Raw genomic sequence first — 17,546 nt, forward strand, 5'->3', positions numbered from 1 at the left:
CATAAAATTCTGCAGATAGCTTTTTCAGCATGATTTTACAGGTGGCAGGTGACAAGCCCGCTCTTAGCCCAAATTAGGGCCTTACATGGTCCAATTAATAGCCATTTCCCATCCTGCCCACAGATGTTCAGCCAGCAGGAGATAGTTGAGGATGGGGATGAGCGGTGGGGCTAGGAAGCCCAACAACATAGCCTGCTCTGGCCTCAGGTGGGAAATGGGAAGTGCCTCCTTTTGCAATCACGAGACCCACTTGGGTGCCACTTTCCTGCCTGATGTTTGCACCTGCACTCTATCCCCCCACCTCCTGGCTGGGCTTCTTGTCTTGACTTCCCAGACTTTCTTGCATTGATTAGCTCCTGGTTCATCTTCACTGGAACTGGTTGCGGTCCCAGTAGTGGTCATCATTGGCACTGCTGGACCAGAAAACTACTGTTCAAACAAATGGCTGGCAGCTCTCCAAGGCAGGGCTTCCTCCCCAGTTGGCCTCAGGCACCCACCACCCTCAAAACACCAAGTTTTGGGTCATTATCACTCACTACCAAAAGCTCTTTCTCATTCCCCCAGCATTTCTTCCCCAAAACTGATCTTCAAAGAAGAGATGTTTCAGGTACAGGCCAGGTCCATTCCAGCAATCCCTCTCAAAACGACCCTCACATTCATCCAAAAAGTGTGCTGACCAGAACTGGAGCTTTATAAAGATTCAGACTGCTTTTGTACTCAATAGCTCAATTTATGAAGCCTAAGATCCCAAATGCTCTCTCAATATGGCCTGCCACCTTCAAAGATCTATGTATGTAAAGTCCAAGGTTCTCCTCTCCCTGTTCACTTCCATAATAGCAATGGTCCTAACACTGGTTCTTCCTCTTAATATTTACTTGCCAGTAGATTTTTGGCACCCTCTTTATGATAAAAAGCCATTATTTTCTTATTCTCTTTACCAGTCATATTTTCGTCTTCACTTCCCGTCAACTTATTGTACTGGCCAAGCTCATGCTTGCAGAATTTATCTGACATGCATCATACTTTTTTTTGTTTTATCATGTTCTCTACTTCCCTCAGCATCCAAAGAGCCCTCGCTTTGGTTCCATTACCTTGTGCCTTTGTTGGAATGGACCTAAAACATCGCTTCCTTGAAGGTCATCCATTGTTCCAGTAGACTTTTGTGTCAATATTTGGTTCCATTTTACCCTGGCTAGCTACACTCATTGATGTTAGCTCTCTTCCAACTTAGAACTTATACTTTAGATTGTCCCTTGCTCTTGTCCATTGCTAATCAAAACTTTACATGATGATCACTCTTACCCAAGTGTTTCCACATAGACACTTGGTCCCATTGGCCCACCTCATTCCCCAGTATCAGGTCCAGCAACGCCTCCTTCCTAGTTGAATCGAGAACATACTGATTAAGAATGTTCTCCTGAACAGTTCAGAAATTAGTCCAATTGATATTTGGGTAATTAAGGTTTCCCCAATATCACAACTCTATAAATACTTGCAGTTTGCTACAGATTTGCTCCTGTACCTCTCACTATTTGGAGGCTTACAGAATATATTCAGTAGCATCATCATTAACTTTTTGCTTCTCAGCTCTAACCAAGTGGATTCTGTCCTTCCCCACCGTCCGCATACCCCAAGGACATCCTCTTTCTAACATTACAATGTTCTCATCAGCAGTTACCCCACCTCCCTTTTCTCCTTCCCCATCCATGAGCCATGAATATTAACAACCCAGTCCTCACCATTTTTAAGCCACAGTTCCATTATTGCCACTGTATCATTCCCACATGCCGAGTTGTTTGTAGTTCAGCAACTTTGTTCACCACACTTGGATGCATTTAATGCATACATTGTAAATGTATTGTTGTATTACTTCCTTCTCTACCACCATCCAAAAGTCTCACTTCTGTATGCACCCTATTCCTCTTTCTTACTTCTAAGTGTTGGTTCCTACCTACCCTACCAATTTAATTTAAACCCATCCCAACCATATTAGTGAATCATGCTGTGAAGATATTGTTGTGGACATAAATTGAGACAACACTTTTATGAGTAAGCAGAGATGTGAAGGGCTGAATGGCTCCTTCTGTGCTGCAAAATTGTACAGGAATTATGAATAAATTACATTAGATTGAGCAATATTTCCAGACAGCCATGTAGCTCAGGCACTTATTACCTTCTTGTAAGTACAGTTGAAAAGGGGAGCTAAGAGGAACGGCAGAAACCCATGTAGTTGTGACAACTTCCAATTGCAACTTAAAGTCAGATAGTTGAAGCGCTGCCCTGGACAGAAATGTTTTAGTTGTGACATACTGAAGAAGTATTCAAAGAAACCATTCGTGCCGCACAATTGAAATAAACTGGTGTTAGTCCATTTTCATGGTGGTCTGATAAAATCAGATTCTGCCACTAAAAGTATTATAGAAAGTGTATGAAACTTAGGAAACTCTTGCATACAAATTAAACCAAACAAGCTTAAACTCAAAGTTCATCCAAGCTCAACTACAAGCATATAAATATGGAGTTGCATCACCCGTGTTCTTACATTATAAATTAGAGATTACTTTCAAACTTATGCAGTAATAACATAAGGTAGAAGCTAAAATCTTATGTCAGTTTTGTTGTTGTTCCAAGTGGACAGTAATCCTTAGCATAAAACGTACTCAAGCAATCGTAATTCAGGATGCTCTATCACAGTATCTTTATAGTGCAGAAGGAAGCCATTCTGCCCATCAAGTCTGCACTGGCTATCTGAAAGAGCATTCCACCTAGTCCCATTTCCCTGCCTAATCCCCGTAACCTTGCACATTCTCTCTTTCCACGTAGCAATCCAATTCTCTTTTGAATACCTCGATCAAACTTGCCTCCGCCACCCTTTCAGGAAGTTCATTCCAGACTCCAGCCACCCTCGGTGAAAATTTTTTTCCTCACACCACATTTACTCCTATTGTCAATTATTTTGAATCTGTGCCTTCTAGTTCTTGATGTTCTCTTGAGTGGGAACAGTTTCTCACTATTTACCCTGTCCATACCCCTCAGGATCTTGAATACCTCTATCAAGTCTCCTCTCAGCCTTCTTTGCTCCAAGGAAAGCCTCTCCAATCTATCCTCATAGCTACAATTCTTCATCCAAGGAATCATTCTTGTGAATCTCCTCTGTATTCTCTTCAATGCCTTCACATCCTTCCTCAAGCATGACACCCAGAACTGGACGCAGTACTCCAGATGAGGCCTAGTTAGTGTCTTATACAAGTTCAACATGACCTCCTTACTCTTGTACTCAATGCCACTATTAATAAAGCCCAAGATACTATAAGCTTTCTTAACTGCTCTCTCAACATGCCTGCCATCTTCAATGACCTATGTACATATACACCGAAGTCCCTCCATCCCTACATGTCCTTTAAAGGCTCTCCATTTTATACCGTCCCACCATATCCTTCCTGCCAAAACAAATCACCTCACACTTCTCTGCATTGAACTTGATCTGCCCAATTGGATTGGATTGTCTGCCCCATCCACCAATATGTCTATGCCCTTTTGAAGTTCAAGGCTATCCCCATCACAGTTGACATTTTCAATCCTTCATCTCATCTGCAAATTTTGAACTCATGCCCTGCACACCAGATGAGGTCATTAATATATATCAGGAAGAGCAAGGGTCCCAAGACTGACCCCTGAGGAACTCCACTACAAATCTTCCTCCAATCTGAAAAACAACCATATATCACTACTCTGTTTCCTGTCACTCAGCCAATTTCTTATCCAAATGCCTACTTTCCCTTTTATTCCATGGCCTAGAATTTTGCTCAAGTCTGTTGTGCGGCACTGTATCAATTGCCTTTTGAAAATCCATATATACTACATCAACAGCTTTTCCTTTATCAACCTTTCCTGTTACCTACACAAAAAACTCTAGCAAGTTGGTTAAACATGATTTTCCCTTGATTAACCCATGCTGGCTTTCCTTAATTATCCTGCACTTGTCTAAGTGACTATTGATTTTATCCTGCTCTACTGTTTCCAGAAGTTTCCCTACCACTAACTGGTAGGGAACTGACTGGTTTGTAGTAGCCGACATTATCCTTGCACCCCTTTTTGAATAAGGGTGTAGCATTCACCATTCTCCAGTTCTCTGGCATCTCCCCTGTCTCTAATGAAGACTGGAAGATTATCATTAATCCCTCTGCAATTTCCACACTCACTTCCCTGAGTACCCCTGGATGCACCTCATCCAGTCTTAGTATCTTATCTATTTTAAGATAAGATAGCCTTTCCAACACCTTGCAAGTTCTTCGAGTGTGCCAGTTACCTCCTCTCACCTCAGCCTGGGTAGCAAGTTCTTCCTTTGTAAAGATAGATGCAAAGTACTTATTGAACATCTCCACTACTTCTCCAGCCTCCAAATGCAAGTCCCCTTTTTTGTCCCTAATCAGCCCTATTCATTCTTTTACCACTCTTTTATTATTTACATGCTTATAAAAGACCATAGGGTTTCCTTTTATGTGCGGTCAGTCTCTTTTAATGCTCCCTCCTTGCTTTCCTTATTAATTTCTTCATTTCCCCTCTGGTCCTTCTATATTCAGCCTAATACTCCCTTGTAATTTCTACCTGACATCTGTCGTACACGCACTTCTTCCTTTTCATCTTTACCTCTCTTTGTCACCCAGGGCGCGCTGGATTTGTTTGTCCTACCTTTCCCCTTCAAGGGAATATGCCTTGACAATGCCTGCAATACTTTGTTTCTTTGAAGGTGGCCCATTGTTCAGCCACCGTCTTTTCTGCCAACATTTGACTCCAACTTACTTGACTCAGGTGCATTCTCATGACATCGAAGTCGGCTTTCACCCAATTAATCCTTCCCAGAGCAGTGCTCTGTCCTTTTCCATGATTAACCTAAACCTTATGTTATGGTCATTGTCTCCTAGAAGCTCTCCCACTGATATCTGATCCACTTGAGCCAACTCATTCCCCAGAACCAAGTCCAAAAGTGCATGTCGTCCCACTGGCCTAAAAAAATATGAAAATAGGTTTTTAAATCTGATCCTGAAAGATGTGAGGATAGGATTTACATGACCTGAGATTACTTATTCAGGATTTCATTGAAGAAAGGATGAGTAAAGATACAAGTAAAAACTTGGGTGAACTGGTGGCAGTGACACCCAGAAGACTATTTGTACTGTCTTCAATGCCCTGTGGGGCTTGGCAATCTGAGTGAACTTGTGTGTTCTTCTGGTTTAGTACCCTGACTCTGGCAACAGATGGTCATCATTATTCCAAGCAATAACAATGTGTGAAATAGTATCTCAATAGCACTCTGACCTGTTTCCCACATCAACACCACCCCACAAAGTCTGCAGAAGAGGCTGGGTTGAAATGCTTTTTTAAACACTGCACGGAAATGTCCAAATAATTTGTTTACTTACATGGATTTTACACCAGATGTGACCCAGGAAATCTGTGTGCTTCTCTCTCCAAAGCACCAGCAGATACAACACTTTAAAAAAAAAATTCTAGACAGGTATGTACAAACGGGACGGATCATTTAGCCCATCTCTATCCATAATGAGTTGACATAACTCAGTAGCTCAGCCTAGGTTGTGGGGGAAAGAAAGATTGATTTTAAGAGCAAAATTATATTGTATACTTACTTTACAGTACTAATTCCTGCATGTAATATTAAACTGGTATTAGCAAAATTAACTTCACTTTCTTTATTGTAAAGGTGAGTAATCACCAATGTAGGGAAACAATTGTTCTATTTCTTGCAATCAGAGCTGCTCTTTTTTTCAGTGACTTGCTGTCAGCAACACTGTCAAATCTAGAGTTTCAAACTCACTTAAAAAAACTGGAAGGAAACCCAAATATACTTCACAGCGTTTCAGGACCCAATAGAACACTTCCAATTCTGTAATAAATAATTTCATCAGATTTTGGAGCCCCACAAAGGTTGCTCAACATCTTGCATTGAAGACTTTCTAAAATAAAGCCTCCCAACCATCCTAGATTAAAATAAACAGTCTCTAGATACAGTTACTCAAGATCAAAAAGACCCATTAAAGAGATAGCATTCCTTTTAATGGGCCTACATAGGTTGTATGTCTAAGCTAACCATGAGGCCAACATATCACCGCTTAAAACACATTACACCCTTTACAAAGGTCATTGTAGTTTATTAAAACTTTACCCCAAAGTAATTTGAATGAGGCTGACAAAACAATAGCTTGCTCCTTGTATTCTCATCAAAGAATTTTGGCTATATAAAAAATGGTAACTGTAAATGTAATGAAGATTTGATTTCAAAACATGTTTTCAATTAAACCTATGTTGGCAACTAAATGGGATACAGATCTCTTTAAAAAGTCAACTAAGACATTGGCAAACCTTTTTATTTATTTCAAAACCATTCAACCCCTATTCTGTCACCTGCTGGAAATGCAAACATTTTAAATGCAAACTTTAAAATATTTTCATAATGTTGATGAGAAAACATTTCTGCATCTTTCAAAGTTTTTCTCTTTCAAAATTACTAGTTTCAAAACAAAAAATGTATAAACATCTTATTTCTAAACCTGCTCCTCCGTATCACAGGAACAACCTGGATATTAAGTGCAAATACCTTGCATCAATACAGCACAACCTTCCATAAATGTAACACCGACAGAACAGAAATCAGTGTGTTGGTGATGAAAATACACAGAAGCATTCAATTTATAAAAAATAACCAGTCATTTATCTTAGTGAAATAAAGAGGGATGATTTAGGGATATGACAAACCAAAGGAATGGGACAGGATTTCACATTATCTCTAAAATAAAAAATACAAGCTTCACAAGTGCCTCTGAAGACAGATGAAAGTTACAATTTTGAAGAATGGAAGAAATGTTTCCAAAAGACATATTCCTATGTGTAAGAATTACAATCTATTTAACAAGTCCTATCTTTTTAGCCTCCGTTTCATATATTAATAACCTCCACATCTTCACTATGAAGACTTCTGCTTCTTCATCCAGTACCTGGTGGAAGAGATAATAATTAGTTTAATATCATCTGAAGTAATTTGACTTTTTTTGTTCCCTCCCTCGGGTTTCCTCTCCCCTCCAGGCACGAACTCATCCAGGGGTAGATTTCCATGGCCACTGCCAACTCTTTGGCACTTTGTTCTTATGACTTCTCATCATGACAGGTTCTAGACAATGAATGTCACTACATATTGTGAGAAATTTCAAAGCTGAGATGTATCTGGTCCACATTTACACAGGACAGGCGACAGAGAGTGGTGATGAGCCAGAACCTCTGGCTAAGTTTAACAAGGGATGCACAGCAACTGAAGCATCCCAATGCCATTCTTGTGATCAAAAATCACTTCAGATCAGGGATTGTATCTCAGACATTCTAATTTACTGTGTTTGTTTAGGTACCCATTTAAATAATAACTGCCAACATACAGCTGAAGTTTTGCTTTAAAATACACTGTATAATGGAACGGGATGGAGTTCCTTACAGCTCAGGTGGCTTTTAAAAGCTTTTCAATTTGTGATTTAAAAAATGGAATAAGTAACACTGCAGGAATCTCGAGACAATGTGATACTTAGCTAGGTTCAAAAGCTAACCTTCAACTAGGCAACAAATGTGAATATTGAATTGGGGACTGCTGCAACATCCCGAGTGATATGCACCACAGTTCAGCATGCAATACAGTGAAAACAAGACTGCCAGTGCCCACTGACAGTATGCTAAGCATTTTCTTGTCCACAAGTCGCTATAATCCTTTCATAGATTCCATGAAGCGTGGACAATGACCAAATGGTTATTTGAAATAACATGCATCACTGGATGATTAAAAACTTCCCAGCTTTCTACGTTATATACAGGCTGGATGCATATTATCATTAGTGCCTATGAATTGGCGATGATTAATTCAATGGGGTATGTTAATTGTATTGAAGGGTCATGAGGACTCGAAACGTCAACTTTTTTCTTCTCTGCCGATGCTGCCAGACCTGCTGAGTTTTTCCAGGTAATTCTGTTTTTGTTATGTTAATTGTATGTTGTTTTTAATTGTATTGAGATGGTGGGCATTAGCTGAGGGTTCACCTGAGCCTCTATAAATAGACATAGCTCGAAACTGTAGCTGTTGGATTAGGTAGTGTTATGATTGAAATGCATTTCGCATAAATAAATGTTTATAAAAGTCTGTAAAAGTGTGCTCCAATTCAATCTTTCACCACCTGGCTTTCTGGACTACATAACAGTGTACGTAGACATTTCAAATTGGGCCCTGTTCATACTGCACTGCTCTTTTACTGGACTGAAAAGCCAAGGAGTAATAATCCTGTTTAAATGACTAAGTTACATATAAAAATGTTACCACGAACAGATCAATATAATTTAGTAACTGAAAAGCAAAATCTTGTGGCATTTGAAAAATTCATGTGCAGAAAATAGTACTGAAGGCAGTAACATCACATATTCCATTTTCATGGAATTTCATTTCGTGTGCACTTGTTCATACTGGCATTTTAATTAGACGGAAAGTATTTACCAAAATTTTCAGCAGCCTGCAATTTAATAAATTTCAGATTATGAAGTTGGGCTTGAAAAAAAGTGGGAAAAATTTCCGACCTTAAACTGAGAAGTCCTCCCTGCATGCTAATTTCCCCATGCTACCACTATTTCAGAAGCTGCATTGAGTTTACACAGAAACAGACCACTCCACATGAACCTCCTCCAACTCTATTTCACCCAATCAGCAGATTCTTCTATTACTTCCTCCCTCATGCATCCCTTGAATGCATCTATGCTATTTGCCTCAATTGCTCCGTGTTAGTATCTCTCAGATACTCCATATTAGAAACTGTTGGGAATGCTCCCTGACTATGGTGCTAATGGGCAAGGAACTGCACAGGAGGGAACAGCAAAGCTTAGAAATGCAGTTGTTATAGGAGATTCCACAGTTAATGGGGCTGACAGGCAAATCTGTAATTGTCATTTCGTGCCCTGCATGATGTATTGCCTCCCTTGGCGTAGGATGTCATGGAGAGGGTGCAGAATATTCTGCAGGAGGAAGGGAGTGAGCCAGAAGTTATGGTGCACATCGGTACCAACAACAGAGGGCAGATATTGAGGTTCTAATATCAGATTTTTAGGGGCTAGGGAAGAAGTTAAAAAAGTAGGACCCTGACCCTGCCACAAGCACTAGCCAGAGTATAAATAGAAAGAAAGGATCAAAGCATGGCTTCAAGAATGGAACTGGTGGGAGGGGTTCAGGTTCTTGAGGCAGTTCGACCAGTTCTGGGGCAGAAAGCACTTATTCTATAGGGATGGGTTGCACCTCAATATTTGGTATTTAGGAAGGACAGACAAAAAGGAAAAGGTGGTGGAGTTGCATTGCTGGTTAAAGAGGAAATTAACGCAATAGTGATGAAAGATATTAGCTCAGACGATGTGGAATCTGTATGGGTAGAGCTGAGAAACACTAAGGGGCAAAAAACGTGAGTGGGGGTTGTATATAGACACCCAAACTGTAGTGGTGATGTTGGGAATGGCATTAAACAGGAAATTAGAGATGCATGCAATAAAGGAACATCTGTAATTATGGGTGACTCTAATCTGCATATAGATTGGGCAAATCAAATTAGTAACAATACTGTAGAGGAGAAATTCCTGGAGTGTATATGGGATGGTTTTCTGGACCAATACATTGAGGAACCAACTAGAGAACAGGCCATACTCGACTGGGTATTGTGTAATGAGAAAGGAATAATTGGCAATCTAGTTGTGCAAGGGCCCTTGGGGATGAGTGACCATAATATGATAGAATTCTTCATCAAGAGGGAGAGTGACGTAGTTGATTATGAGACTAGGGTCCTGAATCTTAATAAAAGCTTTATTATGAGGCGCGAGTTGGCTAGGATGGATTGGGAAAGATTACTTAAAAGGATGACGGTGGATAGGCAATGGCAAACATTCAAAGAGCGCATGGATGAACTGCAACAATTGTTTATTCCTGTCTGGCGCAAAAGTAAAACAGAAAAGGTGGTCAAACCATGGCTTGCAAGGGAAATTAGAGATAGTATTAGATGCAAGGAAGAGGCATACAATTTGGTCAGAAAAAACAACAGACCTGAGGATTGGGAGCAGTTTAGAATGCAGCAAAGGAGGACCAAGGGATTGATTAAGAAGGGGAAAATAGAGTGCGAGAGTAAGCTTGCGGGGAACATAAAAACTGTAAAAGTTTCTATAGGTAGGTGAAGAGAAAAAGATTGGTGAAGGCAAATGTAGGTCCCTTACAGTCAGAAATAGGGGAATTTATAATGGAGAATAAAGAAATGGCTGACCGATTAAATACATACTTTGGTTCTGTCTTCACAAAGGAAGATACAAATAACATACCAGAAATGTTGGGGAACACAGGGTTTAGTGAGAGGGAGGAACTGAAAGAAATCAATATTAGTAGGGAAATGGTGTTGGGGAAATTGATGGAATTGTAGGCCGATAAACCCCCAGAGCCGATAATCTTCATACCAGAGTACTTAAGGAAGTGGCCCTAGAAATAGTGGATGCATTGGTGGTCATCTTCCGAGATTCTATAGACTCTGGAACAGTTCCCACAGATTGGAGGGTAGCTAATGTAACCCACTATTTAAAAAGGGAGGTAGAGAGAAAACAGGGAATTATAGACCAGTCAGCCTGACATCGGTAGTGGGGAAAGTTCTAGAGTCCGTTATAAAAGATTTAATAGTTGAGCAATTGGAAAACAGTGGTAGAATCGGACAAAGTCAGCATGGATTTATGAAAAGGAAATCATGCTTGACAAATCTACTGCAATTTTTTTACGATGTAACTAGTAGAGTTCATGAGGGAGAGCCAATGGATGTGGTTTATTTGGACTTTTAGAAGGCTTTCGACAAAGTCCCACATAAGAGATTAGCATGTAAAGTTAAAGCGCATGGGATTGGGGGTAGTATTGAGATGGATAGAAAACTGGTTGGCAGACAGGAAACAAAGAGTAGCAATAAACGGGTCTTTTCCTGAACGGCAGGCTGTGGCTAGTGGGGTCCTGCAGGGGTCGGTGCTGGGACCCCAGCTACTCACAATATATATTGATGATTTAGATGAAGGAGATAAATGTAATACCTCCAAGTTTGCAGATGACACAAAGCTGGGTGGGAGGGTGAGCTGTGAGGAGGATGCAGAGATGCTTCAGTGTGATTTGAACAAGCTGAGTGAGTAGGCAAATGCAGTATAATATGGATAAATGTGAGGTTATCCACTTTGGTGGCAAAAATAGGAAGGCAGATTATTATCTGAATGGCTATAAATTGAGAGAGGGGAATGTGCAACGAGACCTGGGTGTCCTCGTACACCAGTCGCTGAAGGTAAGCATGCAGATGTAACAGGTGGTAAAGAAGGCAAATGGTCTGGCCTTCATAGCCAGAGGATTCAAGTACAGGAGCAGGGATGTCTTGCTGCAATTATACAGGGCCTTGGTGAGACCACACCTGGAATATCGTGTGCAGTTTTGGTCTCCGAATCTGAGGAAGGATGTTCTTGCTATAGATGGAGTGCAGCAAAGGTTTACCTGACTGATTCCTGGGATAGCGAGACTGACAGATGAGGAGAGATTGAGTCCGTTAGAATTATATTTGCTGGAGTTCAGAAGAATGAGGGGGAATCTCATAGAAACCTATAAAATTCTAACAGGGCTTGACAGGGTGGATGCAGGAAGGATGTTCCCAATGGCGGGGAAGTCCAGAACCAGGGGTCACAGTCTGAGGATACAGGGTGGACCATTTAGGACTGAGATGAGGAGAAATTTCTTCACCCAGAAAGTGGTGAGCCTGTGGAATTCACTACCACAGAAAGTAGTTGAGGCCAAAACATTGTATGTTTTCAAGAATGAGTTAGATACAGCTCTTAGGGCAAAAGGGATCAAAGGATATGGGGAGAAAGAGGGATCAGGCTATTGAGTTGGATCATCAGCCATGATCATAATGAATGGCGGAGCAGGCTCGAAGAGCCGAATGTCCTACTCCTGCTCCTGTTTTCTATGTTTCCATCTTTCAACAGGACTGGGATCAATGTCCTTATGGAGAGGTAAACTAGTGTGGTTGGGCACCAGCATACAGAAGTCGAAAACACTGCATAAGGTGCATAAAGTGAATGTGCTGGAGAGTACAAGAGAAAAAATAGTACCATTTTATTAGGTAGAGGTGGACTAAGGGCTACGAAGAATGCAAAGACAGGATTATAATACATGTATGTAAATGCAGTCAGTGTGATTATTAAGGTTGATGAGTTACAGAGAAGCAAAAATTGTAAGATATTCTATAGACCTCCCAATAGTGTGAGGGTGGGTGAGAGAGAGAGAGAGAGAGAGAGAGAGAGAGAGTGTGACTGAGAGGGGAACAAATCTGCAGGGCAATGTCCAAGAACTTTTGAATGATAATCCTGGGAGCCTTTACTGGGAGTAAAGGGTAGGAGGGGGAGTTGTCTCTATGTTCAGAAGAACTTCCTTGATCAGGATGCTCTCAGCCTAATCATTGCTGGGTCTGGTGCTGGGAAATGAGGTGGGGCAAATGGACCAAGTGTCTGTCATGGGGCAAATGGACCAAGTGACTGTGGTGGAACTTTCAGGTAAGAGTGATCATTGTATCATAAGGTTTAGAGATTAATAATAGAGAATAAAAAGCAATAATATAAGATAGAGCTTCTAAATCGGAAGAGGGCCAATTTCATTGCAATAAAGGGTTTAGCCAGGGTAAAATGGAATTAGAGGCTGACAGGGAAGGAAAAACTGTAAATAGAACAATGGATGATTTTAAAGAGGAGATTCTTCAAGCACATTTCAACAGGTGAAAGGACTCAGAAAACAGGGGTAAAGGAAACAGAAAACAGGGTTCCATGGATGACGAGGGATATAGAGATTATGATGAAACGAAAAGGGAGGGTGTCAGAAGTATGTGAGGTGAGTTCTTCAGGGCAAAAACAGATCAAATACAACAGATTGAGAAGAAAGGTGAAGAGGAAAATAAGACTGGCAAAGAGTTTGAAAATAGAAAGGCAATCAACATAACAGGGAACCCAAAAAACTTCTACCAGCATGTAAACAGTAAGCAGGTAGTGGATTGGGTCTTATTAGGTCCAAAGAGGGTGATAATGTTTAAAGGTGCAGGGCAAGGCTGGAATATTTGATGAATTCTTTTTATCACTGTTGATGAAGAAAGAGGAATCTGACAAAATATTAGATGAAGTGGAAATGGTGTGAAAATTGAAAGGGAGCAGGTATGGGAAAGCTGGCTATGCTTAGGATAAATAAGTCACCTGGTCCTGATGCATTGTATCCAGGTTGCTGAAGGAAATGGGGGAGGAGATAGTGGAAGGATTTGCGTTAACTTTTCAAACTTCCCTAGCCATTGGGAAGGTGCCAGAGGATTGGAGTATGGCAAATGGTATGCCCTTATTCAAGAAAGGGTGCAAGGACTGTCCTAGCAACTACAGACCAGTCAATTTAACATCAGTGATAAAAGCAAAATACTGTGGATGCTGGAAATCTGAAACAAAAACAAAAATTGCTGGAAAAACTCAGCAAGTCTGACAGCATCTGGAGAGGAAGACAGAGTTAACGTTTCGAGTCTACATGACTCTTTAAGACCTACTGAGTTTTTCTAGCAATTTTTATTTTTGTTTCAGTTTAACATCAGTGGTGGATAACGTTTTGGAATCCATAATCATGAAAAAGAAAAATCAATAAGCACTTGGAAAGATTTGAGTTAGTTATGGAGAGCCAGCACACAGTTGAAAAAGGCAGATTGTGTTCAACTAACCTAAATGAATGTTTTAATGAAGTGACAGAAGGTTGATATTGTCTATATGGATTTTTATAAAGCGTTTGACAAGGGTTTGTAAAGGCTGATTAACAAAATTGAGGCTTATGGTATAGGAGAATCAATGTGCAATTGGGTAAAAAGTTTGGCTTAAGAACAAAAAACAGAGCTGTGGTAGATGGTTTTCTTTCACACTGGAGGCTGATAGTAATGTTCCCCAAGGGTCCACTACTTTTTTTTTTACATATAAATCTTGGAATAAGGAGTAAAATTTCAAAATTTGCTGATGATACCAAAAATTGGGGAGTGGCGAACAGTGAGCATTAAATGGGTTGCCTGCAACCAGATAGGCTAGTTGAATGGAAATACAGATGAAATGAAATGCAGTGAAGTATGAGGTGATCTATTTTGGCAGAAGGGCTAGAGAGAGGCAATATAGACTTACGACACGTTAAAGAGTGTGCAGGAACAGAGGGGCCTATGGGAACTTAGGCTTTTGATATATTAAGTACAAAAGCACGGAAATCGTGCTGAACATGCACAAAGCCTTGGTTAGACACAACCAGAGTCCTGGTCACTACACTTTTTGAAAGATGTGAAGGTCCTTGAGAGGGTGTAATAGAGATTTACCAGAATGGTTACCAGGAATGGGGAGTGGTTTAGTACAAGGTTCAGTTGGAAAGCCTGGGGTCTTTCTCCTTGGAACAAAGTGGTTTGAGGGGAGATTTGATAGAGGCATTCAAAATTATGACCGGCCTAAAGGTAAACATGGAAAAAAATATTCCCATTAGCTAACTATACAATCACAGAGTATTATGGCGCAGCAGTTGGCCATTCAGCCCATTGTTTGTGCATTGGCTCTCCGAATGAACTTTGACTTAGTGCCTTTTCCCCGTACCCTTGCATATGGTTTCTATTCAAATAATTATCTAATGCCCTCTTGAATGCCTCAATTGAACATGACTCCACCACACATCCAGGCAGTGTATTCCAGACTCGAACAACTCACTGTGTGAAAAAGTTTTTTCTCAGATCACGTTTGCTTCTTTTGTAAATCACTTTTGCACTTGTGCTGTCTTGTTCTTGACCTTTTTAAGAGTGGGAAACAGTTTCTCCCTATCCACTCCATCTAGCCGCCTCATGATTTTGAACACCTCTATCAAATCTCCTCTTAGCCTTCTCCTCTCCAAGGAGAACAGACCCAACGTCTCCAATCTGTCTTCATTACTGATGTTTCTCATCCTTGGAACCTTTCCTCTTCTGTACTCTCTCCAATGTGTTCACATCCCTCCTATTGTGTGGTGCATAGGACTAGAAACAATACTCCAGTTGAGGTCCAACTAGTGTTTTGTATAAGCTCAGCATAGTCTCCCTGTTCTTGTACTCTATGCCCCTATTAATAAAACTCAGGAGACTATGCTTTATTAACTGTTCTCTCCACCTGTCCTACTACCTTCAATGGTTTATACACATAAACATGCACGTTCCTCTGCTCCTGCACCCCTTTAAGAACAGTACCCCTTATTTGATATTGTCTCTCCATGTTCTTCCTACCAAAATGCATGACCTCTCATTTTTTCACATTGAACTTCATCTACCTGTCTGCCCACTTCAACTTGTCTCTGTCCTTTTGAAGTTTTATGCTGTCCTCTTCACAGTTTACAATGCTTCCAAGTTTTGTATCATCTGCAAACTTTGAAATTGTCCCCATAATATCAAAATCTAGATCACTTATATTTATCAGGGAAAGAGAGGGTCCCAATGACGACCCCTGTGGAACTCCACTACAAGCCATCCTCCAGCCCGAAAAATATCCATTGACCATTACCCTCTATTTCTTATTACTCAGCCAATTATGAATCCACACTGCAACTGTCCCTTTTATTCCATGAGTTATAGCTTTTCTCACATGTCTGTTGTATGGCAGAATGCCTTTTGAAAGTCCATGTACACCACATCAACAGCATTTCCCTCATAAACCCTCTCTGTTACCTCTTCCAAAAACTCCCAACAAGTTAAACATGATTTCCCCTTAAGAACTCCACACTGGGTCTTCCTAATGAACCCACATTTTTCCATGTGACTGTTAATTCTATCCCGAATAATTGTTTCAAGAAGCTTCCCCACCACTGAAGTTAAACTGATTGGTCTGTAATTGCTTACAAGCTTTTTGAACAAGGACGTAACATTTACGATTCTCTAATCCTCAGGTACCTCCCCCGAGTCTAGGGAAGACTGAAAGATTATGGTCAGTGCCCTGTAATTTCCTCCTTCTTCCTTCAATATCCTTGGATGCATCTCATCCGGTCCCGGTGCCTTGCCAGCTTTAAGTGTTGACAATTAATCTAACACTTCCTTCCTCCTCATCAATTTTGAACCCTTCTAGTGACACAGTTTCCTCCCGTCACCGTGGCCTCAATAGCATCTGCTTCCTTGGTAAAGACAAGGTGCAAAGTATTCATTTAACACCTCAGCCAAATTCCTGCCTCCATATGTAAACCCCCATTTTGGTCCCAAATCAGCTCTACTTCTTTTACCGCCCTCATACTATTTGTGTGCCGATAGAAAACGTTAGAAAACTTTATGTTGGCTGCCAGTCTTTTCTCATAATCCCTCTTTGCTTCTCTTATTTGCTTTTTCACCTCCCCTCTGAACCTTCTGTATTCCATTTGGTTCTCAATTGTATTTTCTATCTGACACCTGCCTTAAGCACACAAGGACCGGGGGACACATTTTTATTATTTTGGTCAAGTGGTGCAGGGGGAACATGAGGAAGAACTTTTTTATGCAGCAAGTGGACCTGGAACTCAGGCCATGAGGGAGGTGGATGCAGAAACAATGATTTCAAAAGGAAATTGTATGGGCAATTGAAGGAAATAAACTTGCAGAATTGCGGGGACCAAATGGGGTAATGGGACTGCCTGGATTGTTCTGCAGAGAACTGGCATAGGCTTGATGGATCGAATGGTCTCCTTGCGTGTTGTAAATGACCCTTACTCCAAATGACGAAGTTCCACATTCTGACCACTCTTTGGGTAAAGAAGCTCCTTCTGAATTCCACACTGGGTTAGATACTCCCTTCTATTTGTTACTTGAAGAAAAAACTTTAAATCCAAATAAAGGTGCATGAAGGCATAATTTTTAAGTTGCACAAGTTCTCTGTCAGTGTCAAGTACAAGCAAAAAGGGAGTTGGGAAAGACAAAGGAAGGTGGATGTGCCCTTTAACCCACTGAATTGCTGATTACACAGTGCACAAGGGGTGCCAAGTGCGCTTGGATTCTATGCATCTCTCTCAATCAAGGTTCAGCCAGGACAGATGGCTGGCCTGTCTTCCGAGGCGATGGCCAGAAACCAGAATGTAACTGGGAAAGGCAATTAACATGTACAAGCGAATTGGCTAGCAGCACTGAAAAAAATCTACAAAAGGTCAATAAGGTAGCAAACATCTGGGACTGATTCTTATCTGTGACTGAAGCACAGATCCACTTTCCAAGGTGACCACATCTGTACACTTCAAACTGCGTCAATGAGATAAGTGCTCAGAACAGGCCTGCCAACTGTTATTCATCTATTTTAATTGTCTGCAGCTAGTGGAGTGCAAGGGACGAGAATACTTCAAAAACAGGGGAGAAGAGGGACCGGGTTTAATTTCTATCTACTACATTTTAGTCGCACAACACATGTTTTTAGTAGTTTCCATAAGGTTTATATACAACTTT

General features: G+C 40.8%; 1 protein-coding gene across 10 annotated transcripts in view; it reads right to left on the bottom strand.

Moving 5' to 3' along the window:
* Positions 1–6,372: 6,372 nt before the first annotated feature.
* rbm25b (RNA binding motif protein 25b) overlaps positions 6,373–17,546 on the bottom strand; it is a 142,111-nt gene continuing 130,937 nt past the window's right edge. For all 10 annotated transcript variants that reach the window (XM_041214071.1, XM_041214070.1, XM_041214069.1 and 7 more), the window contains one exon: positions 6,373–7,013. In XM_041214071.1, coding sequence (XP_041070005.1) covers positions 6,921–7,013 — 93 coding nt within the window. In that variant the 3' untranslated portion in view covers positions 6,373–6,920. The remainder of the gene's footprint in view (positions 7,014–17,546) is intronic.

The sequence above is a fragment of the Carcharodon carcharias genome, chromosome 20, assembly GCF_017639515.1.
Source record: "Carcharodon carcharias isolate sCarCar2 chromosome 20, sCarCar2.pri, whole genome shotgun sequence".
Lineage (NCBI taxonomy): Eukaryota > Metazoa > Chordata > Chondrichthyes > Lamniformes > Lamnidae > Carcharodon > Carcharodon carcharias.